The sequence below is a fragment of the Ovis aries genome, chromosome 7 (assembly GCF_016772045.2).
Source record: "Ovis aries strain OAR_USU_Benz2616 breed Rambouillet chromosome 7, ARS-UI_Ramb_v3.0, whole genome shotgun sequence".
NCBI lineage: Eukaryota > Metazoa > Chordata > Mammalia > Artiodactyla > Bovidae > Ovis > Ovis aries.
The window spans coordinates 83,484,888-83,503,361 of NC_056060.1; the positions used below are offsets into that span (position 1 = coordinate 83,484,888).

Here is an 18,474-nt window from a genome sequence, read left to right on the forward strand (position 1 = left end):
TCTGCAAAGGCCTTCATAGACATTGACTCCTGTGAGATGGTAAAGGATTCCCTCTGACATTGTAGAGATTATCTGAGAAAAACAGGGAAGATATATCAGTGTAGGACTGAATGCAGAAAGTCTTAATAGACTTTTGTTTTTTTAAGCATTGATTTCTTTGTGAATTCACCAGATCTTAGGCAACACACCCTCTTGCATTTATCACCAGTTAAACCTTTGGAACTACTATGGCTGTAGAAAACAATGGTGGCAAAGTAGCAAAGTCCTAAAAGAAAATATATATAGACTGATGAATGATAACTTCAGAAAATTTTAAGACACACTGGGTAGGGGTGGATGGAGTGAGGAAACCTGTGTACTTTCAGAAATGTACTGACAGTACTGACAGAAATGTCAGTACTTTCTCTGACATTGCATACTCTTTCTGTCCCCTCAGTTCAGAATATAGTATTATTACTTTAATGACAGTGCAATAAATAGCATAGATGAGGGCTGGACACAAGCAGCTGAAATCAGCTTTGAGGTTTGGGCAAGTTACCTTCTCTATACCTAGGTTTCCTCATCTGTAAAAATTGGGGGTGGTAAGAGTTACTGGCTCATAGCGTTGTTGAAGGATTAAATGAGTTCATATATGTAAAGTGAAGTCGGTCAGTCTTGTCTGACTCCTTGCAGCCCTATGGACTGTAGCCTGCCAGATTCCTCCATCTATGGGATTTTCCAGGCAAGTCTACTGGAGTGGGTTGCATTTCCTTCTCCAGAGGATCTTCCCTACCCATGGATCAAACCTGTGTCTCCTGCACTGCAGGCAGACTCTTTACTGTCTGAGCCACCAGTGCTTAAAATAGTGTATGTCACATGGAATTAACAGTGGTATATAGCTCTTCGCAAAAAAAAAAAAATTCTTATTTGTAACATTTACTGATTTCCTTGGTATAAATACTTATACTATGGCCAATTTCAACAAAGCCACAATGCGGGCAAAAAAAAAAGAAAGAAACTGAACTCAGAGTGGTTACTTGTGCTGGAGGGGAGGGGAAGGAGAAATGGGGAGATGTTGGTCAAAGGGTACAAACTTTCAGTTATAAGATTGACAAGTTTTTAGGAATCTAAAGTATAATATATTGACCTTAATAATACTGTATTATATACTTGAAACTTGCTAAGAGAGTAGATCTTAAGAGTTCTTACCACAAAAAAAGTAATGGTAGTTTTGTGACATGATGGAAGTGTTAGCTAATGGCTACGGTAGTATTCATTTTGCAATATAGTGTATCAAATTAGCAGATTGTACAGCTTAAATGTACATGCTGTTAATATGTCAATTATATTTAAATTAAGCTAGAAAAAGGAAAAAAAAAAGATTAGCAAAAAAGTGATTTTTTTCTGTGTTTCCATGTCTGCCTGCAATGCGGGAGCCCTGGGTTTGAACCCTGGGCTCGGAAGATCCCCTGGATAAAGACATGGCAACCCACTCCAGTATTCTTGCCTGGAGAATCCCCATGGACAGAGGAGCCTGGCCAGCTATAGTCCATGGGGTTGAAAAGCATCAGACATGACTGAGCGAATAAGCACAGCACAAAGTATTTTGTATTTCTTTTATACCACTTAGTCCAATCTATCTTGATATTATATTTATCATTTGTCTTATCTCCCCTGCTAGATGGTAAATTTTTTGAGGCATGAATAGTATTGTACTTTGTATTTATTGAAGTACAAGATACAGAGTAATGCTCAAAAATCTGTGTTAAATACTAAGTGGGTCTTTCATTTAAAATGTAATTGAAGGAATATCAAGTTTTCTACTAACTAGATGGGAAGAATCCTTTCACAGTGTATATATATATCAAATCATTGTGCTGTATACTTGAAATAGCATACATTTGTCAACAATGGGTTAGGAAGATCCTCTGGAGAAGAGAAAGGCTACCCACTCCAGTATTCTGGCCTGGAGAATTTCATGGACTCTATAGTCCACGGGGTCGCAAAGTGTCAGACACGACTGAGCGACTTTCACTCACTCACTCCTCGATAAAGCTGCAAAGATTTCTAGAAAGAATATCTAGTTTTGTTTTATATGAAAATATAAAACTGAACCAAGTTAAGTTCCTTAACTTTTCAGGAACTTTCAAAATAGCCATCCTGAGGTGTAGGTATACATTCTGAATCAAAGTGAACGAAGAACTAGTTGTTCATGTTTGATTGGGTCTTGGTGTGAATTTTTTTTTTAAAGAACAATGTTGCCACCTAGTGGAGAAATGGATTTTGGACCTTTCGAAAGAGGGTGGGCCAGGAAAACTTAAAATTCAAAAATAAAAGATCCTTGCTAGTGTGAATCATAGGGTGGTTCTGTGGAATCCCAAATATGGAAGAATTAAGGCAGGTGTGGGGCTCACGACTCAAGGGGGGAAAATTATACTGTGCATATAGAATTCAATATACAAATTTAAAAGAGGCTAATTAACTTTAGATTGCTAAATGTATTCAAAGCATAAATTTAAAGAAAAAGTAATTTCCATCTACCTGATTAACAAAAGGAGCATTAACCTTATTTCTTCACTTACATATTGTGAACATTTTTCAATGCTATTATGTATTTTTCTATAAAACCTTTTGACTGGATGCATGGATTTCCATTGGGTAGATATACCATGATTTATTAATTGGTTCCTTGTTGGATATTTGGATTGTTTTTCTAATTTTTCACTATTATAAACCAAGGAACATCTGAATAACAAAATATTTTTCTATATTTTTAATTGGTTTTAGGATAACTTCTTGGAAGTTACAGTGAGATTTATAGATCAAATTACAACATGAACTTTAAGGTTTTTAATATGTATTGCCTAATCATCTTTCAAAAGATTTCTTTATTAATTTACAGATTTGGGGAGAGTCCAATGGCAAATAAAAGGTTTACTGCACCCTACCCTACTTAGACAGTAGACTTCTCCACACATTTATATATTGACAGTAATTCTGAAAGTCTTTCACAGTATGAGGCCTTTTATAAATGTATAAAAAATACAAGAAGAAAGAAGAATATCTGAAAGATCATATGATATGGATCAAATGGAGATTTAACACTGTTACGACAGAGATCACAGTAAGGAAAATTGTTAAGTATAAGGAAGGACAATATTAGAAACAATAATAATGATTCTGTGAAAATCCACAAGACCTCCTAGAACTAACACCAAAAAAAGATGTCCTTTCATCCTAGGGAACTGGAATGCAAAAGTAGGAAGTCAAGAGATTCCCAGAGTAACAGGCAAGTTTGGCCTTGGAGTACAAAGTGAAGTAGGGCAAAGGCTAACAGAGTTTTGCCAAGAGAACACACTGGTAATAGCAAACACCCTCTTCCAACAACACAAGAGATGACTCTACACATGGACATCACCAGATGGTTAATACTGAAATCTGATTGATTACATTCTTTGTAGCTGAAGATGGAGAAGCTCTGTACAGTCAGGAAAAATAAGACCTGGAGCTGACTGTGGCTCAGATCATCAGCTCTTTAATGTAAAATTCAGACTCAAATTGAAGAAAGTGGGAAAACTACTAGGCCATTCAGGTATGACCTAAATCAAATCCCTTATGATTATACAGGAGGTGATGAATAGATCTGATAGGGACCAGATCTGATAGACACAGAGTGCCTGAAGAACTATGGACAGAAGTTTATAACATTGTACAGGAGGTGGTGACGAAAACCATCCCCAAGAAAAAGAAATGCAAGGTAAGGTGTTTGTCTGAGGAGGCCTTACAAATAGCTGAGATAAGAGAAGTGAAAGACAAAGGAGAAAGGGAAAAATATACCCAACTGAATGCAGAGTTCCAGAGAATAGCAAGGAGAGATTTAAAAAAAAAAAGCTGTCTTAAGTGAACAATGCAAAGAAATAGAGGAAAACAATAGAATGGAAAGACTAGAGGGTCTAAGAAAACTGGAGCTATCAAGGGAACATTTTATTCAAAGATAGGCAGTAAAAGACAAAAAAAAGTAAAGGACAAAAACAGCAAGGACCTAACAGAAGCAGAAGAGATTAAGAAGAGGCGGCAAGAATACACAGAAGAACTATAAAAAAAAACTCTTAATGACCCAGATAACCACTATGGTATGGTCACTGACCTAGAACCAAACATCCTGGAGTGTGAAGTCAAGTCGGCCTTAAGAAGCATCACTATGAACAAAGCTAGTGGAGGTAATGAAATTCCAGCTGAGTTACTGTCACCCTGCTTATTTAACTTATATGCAGAGTATTTCATATGAAATGCTGGGCTGGATGACTCACAAGTTGGAATCAAGATTTCTGGGAGAAATATCAGTAACCTCAGATATGCAGATGATACCACTTTAATAGCAGAAAGTGAGGAGGAACTAAAGAGCCTCTTGATGAAGGCGAAAGAGGAGAATAAAAAAGCTGGCTTAAAACTCTATATTCAAACAATGAAGATCATGGCACCTGGTCCCATCACTTCAAGGGAAATAGATGGGGAAAAAGTGGAAACAGTGTCAGATTTCATTTTCTTGGGCTCCACAATCACTGTGGACTGTGACTGCAGCCACAAAATTAAAAGACGCTTGTTCCTTGGAAGAAAAGCTGTGACAAACATAGACAATATATTAAAAAGCAGAGACGTCACTTTGCCGACAAAGGTCTGTCTAGTCAAAGCTATGGTTTTTCCAGTAGTCGTGTACAGATGTGAGAGTTGGACCATAAAGAAGGCTGATTGCAGAAGAACTGATGCTTTCAAACTGTGGTACTGGAGAAAACTTGAGAGTCCCTTGGTCAGCAAGGAGATCAAACCAGTCAATCATAAAAGAAATCAACCCTGAATATTCATTGGAAGGACTGATGCTGAAACTTAAGCTCCAATACTTTGGTCACTTGATACAAAGAGCCTACTCATTGGAAGAGACTCAGATGCTGGGAAAGATTGAGGGCAAGAGCAGAAGGGGGAGACAGAGGATGAGATGGATGTGGATGGTATCACTGTCTCAATGGACATGAGATTGAGCAAGCTATGGGAGATGGTGAAGGACAATGAAGCTGCAGTTCATGGTGTCGCAAAGAGTCAGACACAACTTAGTGATGAACAACAACAACAATAACCTCTGTATTAAATGGTTATTACTATTCTAAGTATTTTATGTATATTATTTGTTATTTAATCCTTGCCACGTCTCTATAAGATAGCTTCTATTATTATCTTTTTTCTACCCTGGAGACCTGAGACTTAGAGAAGATAATGATTTGCCAAAACAGCTGGTGAGAGAGGTAACCTTGGGTCTGTCTGATGGAAAGTCCTTCTCTATTGCCTTTTTTTTGTGGCATGAATGTTAGATTGAGCATACCTATTTCATCTGATTGGTGCTTACCAGTAAATATAGCCTTCAGAATCAGAGTTATTTAGCTCAATTTTTTTTTCTTTTGCCTAGAAGAATTTTATGTTCTTTTTAGTCTATGTAGTTTTAGAGGATAGAAGGATCTATTTATGAGAATCATAGGGAGATACTTTTTAGATTTATAGGAAGAATTTTCTTAAAATGAGAACTCTTAAAGGGCAGCCTAGGAAATTCATATGATTTGAATTATTGGCACTTCTGTCTCTAGATATTTTTCTCATAGGAAAGATTACTGTTAAGTGGGAGATTTGTATAGTCTGACTCCTAAGATTCCTTCCAGCTCTGAAAATTATGATTCTGTGAGTTCATGTGTTTAAAATGAAGATATTTGGTGGGGATGAGTATTATAACTTATTTGAAAGTTCTGAGAACTGTTATTCATGAAAAGCTTTTTAGAAACTCAGTACTAATCTTGTAAGTGAAAGTATAAGTTGCTCAGTCATGTCCAATTCTTTGCAACCCTATGGACTATACAGTCCATGGAATTCTCCAGGCCAGAATACTGGAGTGGGTATAGCCTTTCCCTTCTCCAGGGGATCTTCCCAATCTATAGACATTTATGAGAAATATGGTACTCGGAGGGAGGGCATGAGGTTTTTCTGTGTGTTCAAGATTAAGAGGTAAATGTGTGACAGAGAATGTTTCTTGACTGAGAATGTTCCAGGGATATGCCCCAATCTGGGGCTTCCCAGGTGGCTCAGTGGTAAAGAAGATACCTGCCAATGCAGGAAATGCAGGAGACATGGGTTCAATCCCTGGGTTGGGAAGATCCCCTGGAGAAGGAAATGGCAACCCACTCCAGTATTCTGGCCTGGAGAACCCTGTGGACAGTGGAGCCTGGTGGGCTACAGTCCATGGGGTCGCATAGTCAGACGCGACTGAGCAGCAGCCACAGCATACCCCAGTCCACCCCATTTCCTATTGATCATTCTGTGTTTTTTTGGTTATTTTAATTTTAGCTAAAGGAGGATTTAAGGAACACAGAGCGGAAACATCAGGAGACTCTTAGAAGACTGGAAGGCAAGTTTTTTGAAGAAAAGGTACAACATATTTGCATTAATTAGTAAATATTGTGTGTACTAGAATAACATAAGTGTATTTGTATGTATTCTGAGACATAACTTTTCATTTGGGCATTTTATTATAAGAAGATTATCTACCCCAGATTATCTCACTCTTAGTTAGACATTCTTGAAATCTTCAAGAGGGATTGTCATCTGAGCAAGGCTTCAGGACACATTCCCCCCACCCCAGCTTGGTGTCCCCTGGTGGAACTAAAGCTGCAGGTACCACTTTCTGTAGGAGAGGTGGGCTTGGAGAGGTTCCTGTGGCACATGTGAAGGCCTTCCCTTAGTCAAGTTAACTAAGGATATTAATAAAAGGGGCTCAAAAGTATTCTTTAGCATCGCAAGTTTCCACATTTCTCTGTGCATCTAAAGTTAATTCTCCAAATTATGAGAAGTACTTTGGAACACTTCTCTTCTACAGAATCTTCTCAGAGTCCCTATGGTTTTACTTTAATTCTTTTAATTTTTCTTTAATTTTTCATCCTTAGGAAAGAATTAAGTAGATTTTTTCACAAATTGCTGGGCATGTAGGGAAGTGAAGGTGAGGCAAATAAGTACTCATGTCAGGTTTATATAAAAGGATTTGCTTTAAAAAGTGGCTCTCAGTTTCTAGTTTGTGTACTGAATAACCTGGGAGTGGGATAGAAGCAGAATCTAGATATAACTGTATTAAAAGAGCCTATTTTCTTTTAGCATAGACTAGAGAAAGAGGCCGAAAAGAAGATAATAATGCTGGCAGACAGAGCCCACCATGAAGCTGTTGTGTAAGAGACCACTGCCTCCTTTTTCTTTCCAGTAGCCTCTCTTCAGCTCTTTGCTAGCTTTTTTTGCTCTTATCATGTTTTCTACCCTCTTCTCTCCAGGTTTGCTTCCTTCACATTTTCTAGTTTACTTTCCTTCCCTCTGTGTCTCCACCTCTTTTCCTCACATCCTCTTTGTAGCAGCAGAGTGTGGAGGGGAGAACTTGGGCTTTGAAGTTACGCTTTAGTTCTCAACATGTATGCTGACTGTAGGAAGATTTCTTAAATTTTTTGAAATTTAATTTCTTCATCTAAAAATGGTATTAATAATGCCAACTGTGCATGGTTATCATGAGGTATATTAGTGGAAGTAACTGCATTGTGTTAATGCATAAATTAGGTCTCAATGTGTTAATGTGTTCAGTTGCTCAGTTATGTCTGACTCTTTACATGAACTATAGCCAGCCAGGCTCCTCTGTCCAAGGAATTTTCCAGGCACGACTACTCGAATGGGTTGCCATTTCCTACTCCAGGGAAGCTTCCTGACCCAGGGATCAAACCTGAGTCTCTTGCGTCTCCTGCATTGGCAGGCAGATTTTTTGCCACTGTGCCGCCTGGTAAGCCACCAGGTCTCAGTGGTTTATTTCTAATCTAATGTGGATCTGACAGCTGTACTCCAGGGGTGGTTCAGGAACCTGGGCTGCTTCCATTTTGTTCTTTATGTCCAGTCACATGGACAACGAGAGAGTATGGGAAACACATACCTGCCCTTAACTCCCTTGGACTAGAAGTAACATATCACTCTTCACTTTTCCATTGGTGAGAATTTAGTTTTTAAGATCCCCACCCAAGTATAGAGTAACCACCATAAGCTAAATAAGTGTTGGTCATTATTATTATTTATTATTATTTTTTGTTGCCCACGTGCCTTACAGGATCTTAGTTCCCTGACCAGGGAGTGAACCTGGGCCATGGCAGTGAAAGCTCTGAGTTCTAATCACTGAACTGCTAGGGAATTCCCAATGATCATTACTATTAATATTAGGGGATAAAGCAGTCACTGATCTACTTGGTAATATTTAAAACTTAGGTCTGTGTTTTGGGGTCTTTTAGGCAATTGAACAACGCTGGAAGAAGTGTTTTTAAAGAGAATATTTATCTCCAGAAAGCTCTCACATACCATCTGAAGGAAGCTGATGCTCTACAAAAAAACTCCCAGAAGTTGCAAGAGACTCAGACTTTCCTTTCACAGCAAAAGGTTCCCATTCTCACTTAAACTTTCTTGTTTGTTTTAAAGACTGGGTTGGTGAATAGTAAGAACTGAGTATAGTAATAGGACAATAGGGCCATTTTTCTTCTGTCTGGTTGATGTGTTTTTCTTACCTGAAAAGTTAATTACTGAATAATTTATAAGAAACTTTAGATTTGGCTTTATAAAGAATATCTCTGAAACATAAATGTAACTCCTGTGCTCTAATACATTTGTATTCATTTTATGTTGCTTAGAGTTGGTCCCTGAATCACTTAGGAATAGGTTCTTAGCTGTGACTACAGTGGTTTCCCCATGTAAGGGTATATTCTCTCCCTAAAGGAAGTCTGGAGGTAAGCAGTCCAGAGCTGGAATGCCACAAAGTTAGCAGACACTCGGGTTCCTTAACTTTGTTCTGCAGCACATGGCTTATCTCCACAGAGTCACTCCATGGTCCCCAGCAGCTGCTGGAGCTCTCACAACAAGGAGGGAGAAGAACAAGAAGGAAGACAGTATGCTCCTCCCTTCAGAGATTTTCCTGAAAGTCCTATACACATTTCTACTTGCAGCTGTTTCATCAGAGCTTATTCACATGGCTTTGCTGAACTACTAGGGAAACTGGAAGTTTTCATCTGGGTTTAGTGTTTTTCTGAATAAAATTAGGGCTTTATTATGAAGTATAAAATGGAAAATGGACACTGGGACAGGCAACTAGCAGATTGCCTCAGTTGGCAGTATGTAGTTGTTAAATTACTATAGTAATTTTACTGTATAGTCTTATTGGGATATTCTTTTGATAATATAAAATACTGAAGCTTTCATAATTTTAGAAGAAGGAAAATGCCTTGATTAGTAAAATTTGTGGTCTTCGTTAAGTCCAGAAAAGGACTCTTGATGTTTCTTACTCTTTATGCGCAGAAGAGCAAAAATATCACCATTGCAACCTGGCCTCAAACTCAAACCTCTTAAAGTAATGGAAATTAGTGAGTAAATTTTATGTTCTGAAATTAATTAAAAAAAACTCACACCTCCCTCATCTTTCTGTTTTAGGAGATCAATGATCTGTTGGTTAAAGAAAAGATAATGCAACTTACCCAGCAGAAATTACAAATCCAAACTCTTCAGAAGAAGGTAGTAAGCCTGGAGAATGCTCTGGTTTGCATGACCAAAGAGTTTGAGACTGAAGTTTTAAAACTGCAGCAACAGGCAATGGTAGAGAACCAAGCAGGTCAGGTTGAAATTTTCAAGCTGCAGCAGCTTCTTCAGATGAAGGACAAGGAAATGAATCGAATAAAGAAGCTGGCCAAGAACATACTAGATGAGAGAACAGAAGTGGAAAGATTCTTTTTAGATGCTCTACACCAAGTAAAGAAACAGATCCTATTTAGCAGAAAGCATTATAAACAGGTAGCACAAACTGCTTTCAATCTTAAAATGAGAGAGGCATGTGCAGGAAGAATGGAATATCCCAAAATCCGAACGTTTGATGGCAGAGAACACAGCACCAATAGCGTGAATCAGGATCTTATGGAGGCTGATAAATGGTACTAATGATGCTTTAATATTTTGTCTTTTGTACTGCTTTTTTTTTTTGCCCTTTAGAGAAATAAAAATCCTGACAAGTTCAGTTTGACAGTGTCTAAGTATTAAATAGATTACTCAGTACGTTACTTGAGAAGAGAAACTGTCTTTCTCATCTTTGTAACCCCTATGCTTAGCATAATGTGTGGGGTCTTCTTAGTAGATTGTCTCCCTGTTTTGTATGACAGAGACTTGTCAGAGGGATTGTTTGTTTCATTTTGAATGTCATTGTAATATCTTTTAACATGTTCCTTTCTTCCGTTTCCTGTAAATTTGTTTCAAAGGTTTGATTAGATTCAGGTCAAACATTTTTGATAAACATACTTTCACAAATATTTTGTAATATTCCCCTTACTATTCTGAGATGAAATTCGTAGGTAATAATATCTAACCAAACCTCTAATTTAAAAAATCAACATAATTCTTTGTTGTACAGAACTGTCCTGTGGATTGGAGGACACCCAGTAGTGCCCCTTCCACCACTGTCGTAACCGAAAGTCCCTACACGTGTCTAAAGGACACTGAAGAGATCTGCTGCCCCCATGATGAAGGCAGTAGAATGACTGAGACAGTTGCAGACTGTATACCCCTGGAGAAGGAAATGGCAACCCATTCTAGTATTCTTGCCTGGAGAATTCCATGGACAGAGGAGCTTGGTGGGCCACAAAGAGTTGGACATGACTGAGTGACTAACATGCACAGGCTATATACAATAATTGTTTCCTGTTAGCATTAATATCTGTTTGAATATTTTCACCCTATAAACCATGGATTATAGTACATTTTAAATATTATTCTGAAAAAATTGTTTTATATCCTTATGCAATTAGATTCTTCAAGGGCCTTAAGAAATTTAAAAAAAATCCCTACTACCATGCACTTAACATCTTATTAAGAGGGGCTTCCAGATGTATTTTCTGTTTTAAATTATTTTTTAATGGGCTAATATGAAAGTTCTTTTAAATTATATAGCTGTCAGGAAGGTTGGACATGGCCAGCAACTCTTCTTCAAAAATGTCCATACTATAATTTTTTAATTTTCTTCCCATATTCAGAAGTCTATTAATAACACTATTACTATTACAATAATAGACTTATTATAATAACTACTACCAGAGGTTTACTATACTTTTTTCTATTTTTTATTTAATAAATCAAGCAAGTTGAATCCCCACTGTATATAAGGCAATTTCTTTTCATTTTTAAATCTACTGTATATTAAGTGGTATATAGGTTTTGGGAGGAAGGTACATAAAATGACTCTCTACATTATTATTGCAGAAACTAGACTCTTCTTATTCTGCCTTCTGAGCAATTAATCACCTTAACCCTAGTGTTCTATTGCACCTACCAGGAAAGCAGAAATTGTAGTTAAAATGTTACAGTATCTGCTGAAGAGGCAGATTGGGAAGGACAAAGTATATGGTGATCACAAGGCAAAATCTAAACTAACCCAACTGACATATATGCAAATGTTTCTTACATTCTACATCTATACTCGATCTACATGTTAGCCAACTTCTGTAAATAGCAAGTAGACTATAAATCCTTTAGAAAAGTTATGGTATAGATAAATACTTGCCTGGAAAGCTTAGCTATAACCTTATTTGAAGGTAAGAAATAGACTAGATAAGTTACATGTTATTTTATATATTTACCTCTCATCACTCTATTTTCATATAACAAAATATCTAATACTAAAGACATGCTAAAAGGAATTTATCAGTAATTGCACCAAACAACTATTTTTTCTTACTTCTTTTGTCTTTGTGTTATCTGGATACGTAATTTTGCCTCACAACTTTCTGTTCTGCTTATTTGCTTAACGTTTGGGCACAGATTTTTTTTTTCATGTTGTTATTTTTATTTCATTTTAATGACTATATAAAACTTCAAACTGGCTAGCATATTGATATGCTTTTCAACTATGGTTTTGTAATAGACAGTTTGCTTTGTAGTCATTACATTTGGAAACATCGTAATATTCAGTTATGATTTGGAAATGTTCTTTTTTCATGTTTACATATTTTATATTTTTTAAAAAGAGATGCTTACATTGATCATACTTTTTTCCATTTTTTTCTTTGAAATTCTTTAGGACAGATATTGAAGGAAATGTGGATATTGGAGATTTGACCTGGGAGCAGAAGGAGAAAGTCTTGAGATTGCTCTTTGCAAAAATGAATGGCTTTGTTCCCAGGTAACTCCCTATTTCAGTAGTGAAATACTAGTTTTCTATCAAACCTAGAAACCATATAGAAACAGTGAATATATTCTTAATTAGAATTAAGAGAATGGGAAACAAGCAGAAAATAAAACAAGGTCATATTGCATAGCTACTGCAACTCCCAGAGATAAAGAATGGGAAATGTGTAAGTGAGCACCAAAACAAAAGAGGAATTAGAATTAAAGGGGAGAGAAAAATTGATTAATCTTAGGTGTTTAAGCTAATGCTTCCTAAGAAGGTATAACATTGCTCAGCTGAATAAGTGGTAACTAAAGAGAAGCATAGCAATTGTTAAGATTCTGTTGGTCTGCAAAGATAAGTAAATGATTACAAAGCTGAATGTTAACCATGGGACTCTTTAATATCAAAAAAAAAAAAAACCACCAAAAACCAAAAAACAAAGACCTAGAAAGGAAAACAGAAAACCACAGTTACTCCAAATAATTATTTTTAATGATTAGTTTTACTCTCTTTCTTCACATGTTTTATCAGTGACTGTAACCCTGGTAATGAACTATAAAGTGACTAAAATCAACCACTTATCAACTGATTGTTAAATGCTTCGCACCATGGTACTGTAGGGATTCAAAAGAATTAAAGGACATTGCCTTTGATGTCAAGAGCTTACAGTTTGATTTCCCAAAGCCAAGCATAAAAAGGAAAATTAGATGGCACAATAAAGTGTAATTGAAGTGCAGACAATTTGTCAGTGGGCTGGAGTAGTCAGGGAAGACTGAGAGGGCAACTTTGTGGGTGCCTTACAGGATAGTGGTAAAGAGTGAGAAGGGTAGAGAGAGTGAGGAGGGCACATCAGGCTAGGACTTAGTAGACACCATGAGAAAAAGCCCAGAGGGAGGACTGGGTGGAGGGTATTTCAGTTCAGTTCAGTAGCTCAGTCTAATTCTTTGTGATCCCATGGACTGCAGCATGCCAGGCCTCCCTGTCCATCACCGACTCCCAGAGTTTACTCAAACTCATGTTCATTGAGTTGGTGATGAGATCCAACCATCTCATCCTCTGTCATCTCGTTCTCCTCCTGTGTTCAATCTTTCCCAGCATCAGGGTCTTTTCCAATGAGTCAGTTCTTCACATCATGTGGCCAAACTATTGGAGCTTCAGCTTTAGCATCAGTCCTTCCAATGAATATTCAGGGCTGATTTCCTTTAGGATTGACTGGTTTGATACCCTTGCAGTCCAAGGGACTCTCAAGAGTCTTCTCCAATGACACAGTTCAAAAGCATCAATTCTTCAGTGCTCAGCTTTCTTTATGGTCCAACTGTCACATCCATACATGACTACTGGAAAAACCATAGCCTTGACTATATGGACCTTTGTCCGGAGGATATTTAGGCAACACTAAGGAGAAACTTCCTGGCTTGAGGAAATTTGGTGATGATAGAGAGTAATTCAGTTCAGTTCAGTCACTCAGTTGTGTCTGACTCTTTGCAATCCCATGGACCACAGCACGCCAGGCCTTCCTGTCCATCACCAACTACTGGAATTTACTCAAACTCATGTCCATTGAGTCAGTGATGCCATCCAACCATCTCATCCTCTGTCATCCCCTTCTCCTCCTGCCTTCAAACTTTCTCAGCATCAAGGTCTTTTCAAATGAGTCAGCTCTTCGCATCAGGTGCCCAAAGTATTGGAGTTTCAGCTTCAACATCAGTCCTTCCAGGGGACACTCAGGACTGATCTCCTTTAGGATGGACTGGTTGGATCTCCTTGCAGTCCAAGGGACTCTCAAGAGTCTTTTCCAACACCACAGTTCAAAAGCATAAATTCTTCGGCATTCAGCTTTCTTTATAGTCCACCTCTCACATCCATACATGACTACTGAGAAACCATAGCCTTGGCTAGACGGACCTTTGTTGGCAAAGTAATGTCTCTGCTTTTGAATATGCTGTCTAGGTCGGTCATAACTTTCCTTCCAAGGAGTAAGCATCTTAATTTCATGGCTGCAGTCACCATCTGCAGTGATTTTGGAGCCCAAAAAAGTAAAATCAGCCACTGTTTCCCCATCTATTTCCCATGAAGTGATGGGACAGGATGGCATGATCTTAGTTTTCTGAATGTTGAGCTTTAAGCCAACTTTTTCCACTCTCCTCTTTCACTTTCATCAAGAGGCTCTTTAGTTCTTCACTTTCTGCCATAAGGGTGGTGTCACCTGCATATCTGAGGTTATTAATATTTCTCCTGGCAATCTTGATTCCAGCTTGTGCTTCCTCTAGCCCAGTGTTTCTCATGATGTACTCTGCATATAAGTTAAATAAGCAGGGTGACAATATACAGCCTTGATGTACTCCTTTTCCTATTTGGAATCAGTCTGTTGTTCCATGTCCAGTTCTAACTGTTGCTTCCTGACTTGCATACAGATTTCTCAGGAGGCAGGTCAGGGGATCTGGTATTCCCATCTCTTTCAGAATTTTCCAGTTTATTGTGATCCACACAGTCAAAGGCTTTGGCATAGTCAACAAAGCAGAAATAGATGTTTTTCTGGAACTCTCTTGCTTTTTCCATGATCCAGCAAATGTTGGCAATTTGATCTCTGGTTCCTCTGCCTTTTTGAAAACCAGCTTGAACATCTGGAAGTTCATGATTCGCGTATTGCTGAAGCCTGGCTTGAAGAATTTTGAGCATTACTTTTCTAGCGGGTGAGATGAGTGCAATTGTGCAGTAGTTTGAGCATTCTTTCGCATTGCCTTTCTTAGGGGTTGGAATGAAAACTGACCTTTTCCAGTCCTGTGGCCACTGCTGAGTTTTCCAAATTTGCTGACATATTGAGTGCAGCACTTTCACAGCATCATCTTTTAGGATGTGAAATAGCTCAACTGGAATTCCATCACCTCCAGTAGCTTTGTTCGTAGTGATGCTTTCTAAGGCCCACCTGACTTCACATTCCAGGATGTCTGGCTCTAGATAAGTGATCACACCATCGTGATTATCTGGGTTGTGGAAGATCTTTTTTTGTATAGTTCTTCTGTGTATTCTTGCCACCTCTTCTTAATATCTTCTGCTTCTGTTAGGTCCATACCATTTCTGTCCTTATTGAGCCCATCTTTGCATGAAATGTTGCCTTGGTATCTCTTAATTTTCTTGAAGAGATCGCTAGTCTTTCCCATCCTATTGTTTTCCTCTATTTCTTTGCACTGATCACTGAGGAAGGCTTTCTTATCTCTCCTTGCTATTCTTTGCAACTATGCATTCAAATGGGTATAGCTTTCCTTTTTTCTTTTGCTTCTCTTCACAGCTATTTGTAAGAGTAATTAGTAATTAGAAATAAAGTTTAATCTACGGGTTGAATTATGATGAGCCTTAAAAACCATGCAGAAAATTCTGAACTTTGTAATATAGATTCTGGAGTAATGCAGCATATTTTTCTTCTCTGCCTTGGAGGAATACCAAGAACAATAAGCCATACTCTTAGATTCTTCTATTGGAAGGGTTTGTGTCATTGTTCTGAGCTGACCTTAACCTAGCACAGTGACATGTATGACAGATTGAAGGACATACATAGAACTGGGACCAGCAGAAGCTGCTGCACAACTCTGGGCATGTGTGGTGTTTAAGCAAGAGTGGAGGCAGTTGGAATAAAGAAAAGAAACAGACACACTAAGGAAGGAGAAGCAGGATGTGGTGATAAAGAATAAAAGGAATATAGAGAAGAAAGTAAATGTTTAAGGTTTTTAGCTTAAGAGGGCTTCCTTGGTGGCTCAGCCAGGAAGATCCCACGTCTTGGAGCAAATAAACCTGTGCACCACAGCTATAGAGCCTGTGCTCTGGAGCCTGGAAGCTGCAACTGCTGAGTCCATGTGCCCCAACTACCAAAGCTGCTGTGCCCTAGAGTCCGTGCTCCACAATAAGAGAAGCCACTGCAATGAGAGGCCTGCATACTGCAACTACAGAGTAACCTCAACTTGCCACAACTAGAGAAAGCCCATACAGCACAGCAACGAAGACCAGCACAGCCTAAAGAAAAAAATTAATTAAAAAAATGATTTTTTGTTTAAGAAGGTGGTATGAAAGGCAAATGAAAAATATGGAAAACCATACTTTCCATATGAAAAATATGGAAACATTTCCATAAACATTTATGGAGATATTTAAATTTTTATTTAATCCATCAATTCATTTACCATAATACATACTGAATGTCATCTATACTGGAGAAGGAAATGACAATCCACTCCAGTATTCATGCCTGGGAAATCCCACGGACAGGGGAGCTTGGCGGCTATGGTTCATGGGGTCAAAAAAGAGTCAGACACGACTGAGCGACTAAACGACAATTTATTGAGGATATAGTGTTAAGCAAATAAAGACATCATGCTTGATTTCAGGGAGTTATGATCTACACGGGAAGAAAAATATTGTTCAAGTCATCACACAAAGAAAAATACCACTCTGACATAGGTTCAAAGGAGTGGTATTTAATGGTAAGAGAGCCCAGATAGTGAAAGTGGAGTGACAAAGTTGGCTTAAAGCTCAACATTCAGAAAACGAAGATCATGGCATCCGGTCCCATCACTTCATGGCAAATAGATGGGGCAACAGTGGAAACAGTGGCAGACTTTATTTTTGGGGGCTCCAAAATCACTGCAGATGGTGATTGCAGCCATGAAATTAAGACGCTTACTCCTTGGAAGAAAAGTTATGACCAACCTAGATAGCATATTCAAAAGCAGAGACATTTCTTTGCCGACTAAGGTCCATCTAGTCAAGGCTATGGTTTTTCCTGTGGTCATGTATGGATGTGAGAGTTGGACTGTGAAGGCTGAGCGCCAAAGAATTGATGCGTTTGAACTGTGGTGTTGGAGAAGACTCTTGAGAGTCCCTTGGACTGCAAGGAGATCCAACCAGTCCATTCTGAAGATCAACCCTGGGATTTCTTTGGAAGGAATGATGCTAAAGCTGAAACTTAATACTTTGGCCACCTCATGGGAAGAGTTGACTCATTGGAAAAGACTCTGATGCTGGGAGGGATTAGGGGCAGGAGGAGAAGGGGACAACCAAGGATGAGATGGCTGGATGGCATCACGGACTCAATGGGCATGAGTCTGAGTGAACTCCGAGAGTTGGTGATGGACAGGGATACCTGGCGTGCTGTGATCCATGGGGTTGCAAAGAGTCGGACACGACTGAGCGACTGAACTGAACTGAACTGAACTGAGCCTACATTAGGGGAGTCTGACCTAATTGAGATCAGGAAAAGTCTCTGAGGAAGTAAAAGCTTGAGCTGATCTCTAAAGGGAAACAAGAACAAAAGGGAGGTGGAAAAAGCATTCTAGACAGAAGAAATACACGTAGTATTTTCAGTGATGAACTGGAAATCAACATCATCCTAATTTGAAAGTGGGCTTCACAGAGTTACAGTTTTAGTAGGTTGATTTGCAAGCAAATAAGACACACCCCACTCCTAAAACTTGTCTTCAATTAGGTGCATATGAAAGCAGCATAACCCCATTCATAATCTGACTATATTAAATAATCCAAAAATAAAGCAGATTCATTCAGGGAGAAACAGAATACTCAGAGAGATAATCAACAGACAGAATGTGGGCCATCTCAGAAGGTGAGAGGGCCTATTTTCCTGTTCTTAAACTAGATTTCCCAAAGTATTAGGAAAAATTTTCATACTGGGTCTATCTCCATTGGGTAACTTTCTTGTGTTTTGAGATTCTTTTTGTGGCAAGGGAATTTTGGGGGCTTGCTTTTGGTCAGTACTCTGGTTCAACCTTGCCCATTACAATTAATATCTATTGTATGAATATCATGATTTATCTTCATAAATATTTCCATTTCTTAAAGTCAGTGTCTCAACTTTAGGAGAATGTAAGTTTTAACTAACTTGCCTAATATACTTGCCTCTATGTGTGTATAACAGCATTTTTGAAAATTAGAAACCCATCCAACTGAAACATTTCCCTTTAGCAGTTTTAAAAGTGTAGTTGAAACACATGGCATGTGACGATGTTGCCTCATTGTTAACGTATCCCCACTATAGGAAATACAGCCAGAGTTCTAGACCTCCAGTTCCAGACTATGTTGTTCCTGACGATGAAACAACAAAGGAGTTTGGGTAAGCTCTCTTGACAGTCAATGAATGTGAGCCTGATCACAGTGGTGGTTGTGCACATCTTAGACATACAAGACTTGAGTGAGAATAACAAAAGTCTATTTTTTGAACCAAGTTCCATGTGTGTACA

The 18,474-nt window shown here is 38.3% G+C and overlaps 1 protein-coding gene across 3 annotated transcripts in view; it reads left to right on the forward strand.

The window, feature by feature from the left end:
* BBOF1 (basal body orientation factor 1) overlaps positions 1-18,474 on the forward strand; it is a 35,104-nt gene that overhangs the window by 10,496 nt on the left and 6,134 nt on the right. For all 3 annotated transcript variants that reach the window (XM_012182036.5, XM_060418293.1, XM_060418294.1), the window contains 6 exons: positions 6,364-6,444; positions 7,165-7,235; positions 8,325-8,469; positions 9,511-10,004; positions 12,140-12,241; positions 18,273-18,347. In XM_012182036.5, the coding sequence (XP_012037426.1) occupies positions 6,364-6,444; positions 7,165-7,235; positions 8,325-8,469; positions 9,511-10,004; positions 12,140-12,241; positions 18,273-18,347 (968 nt within the window). The remainder of the gene's footprint in view (positions 1-6,363; positions 6,445-7,164; positions 7,236-8,324; positions 8,470-9,510; positions 10,005-12,139; positions 12,242-18,272; positions 18,348-18,474) is intronic.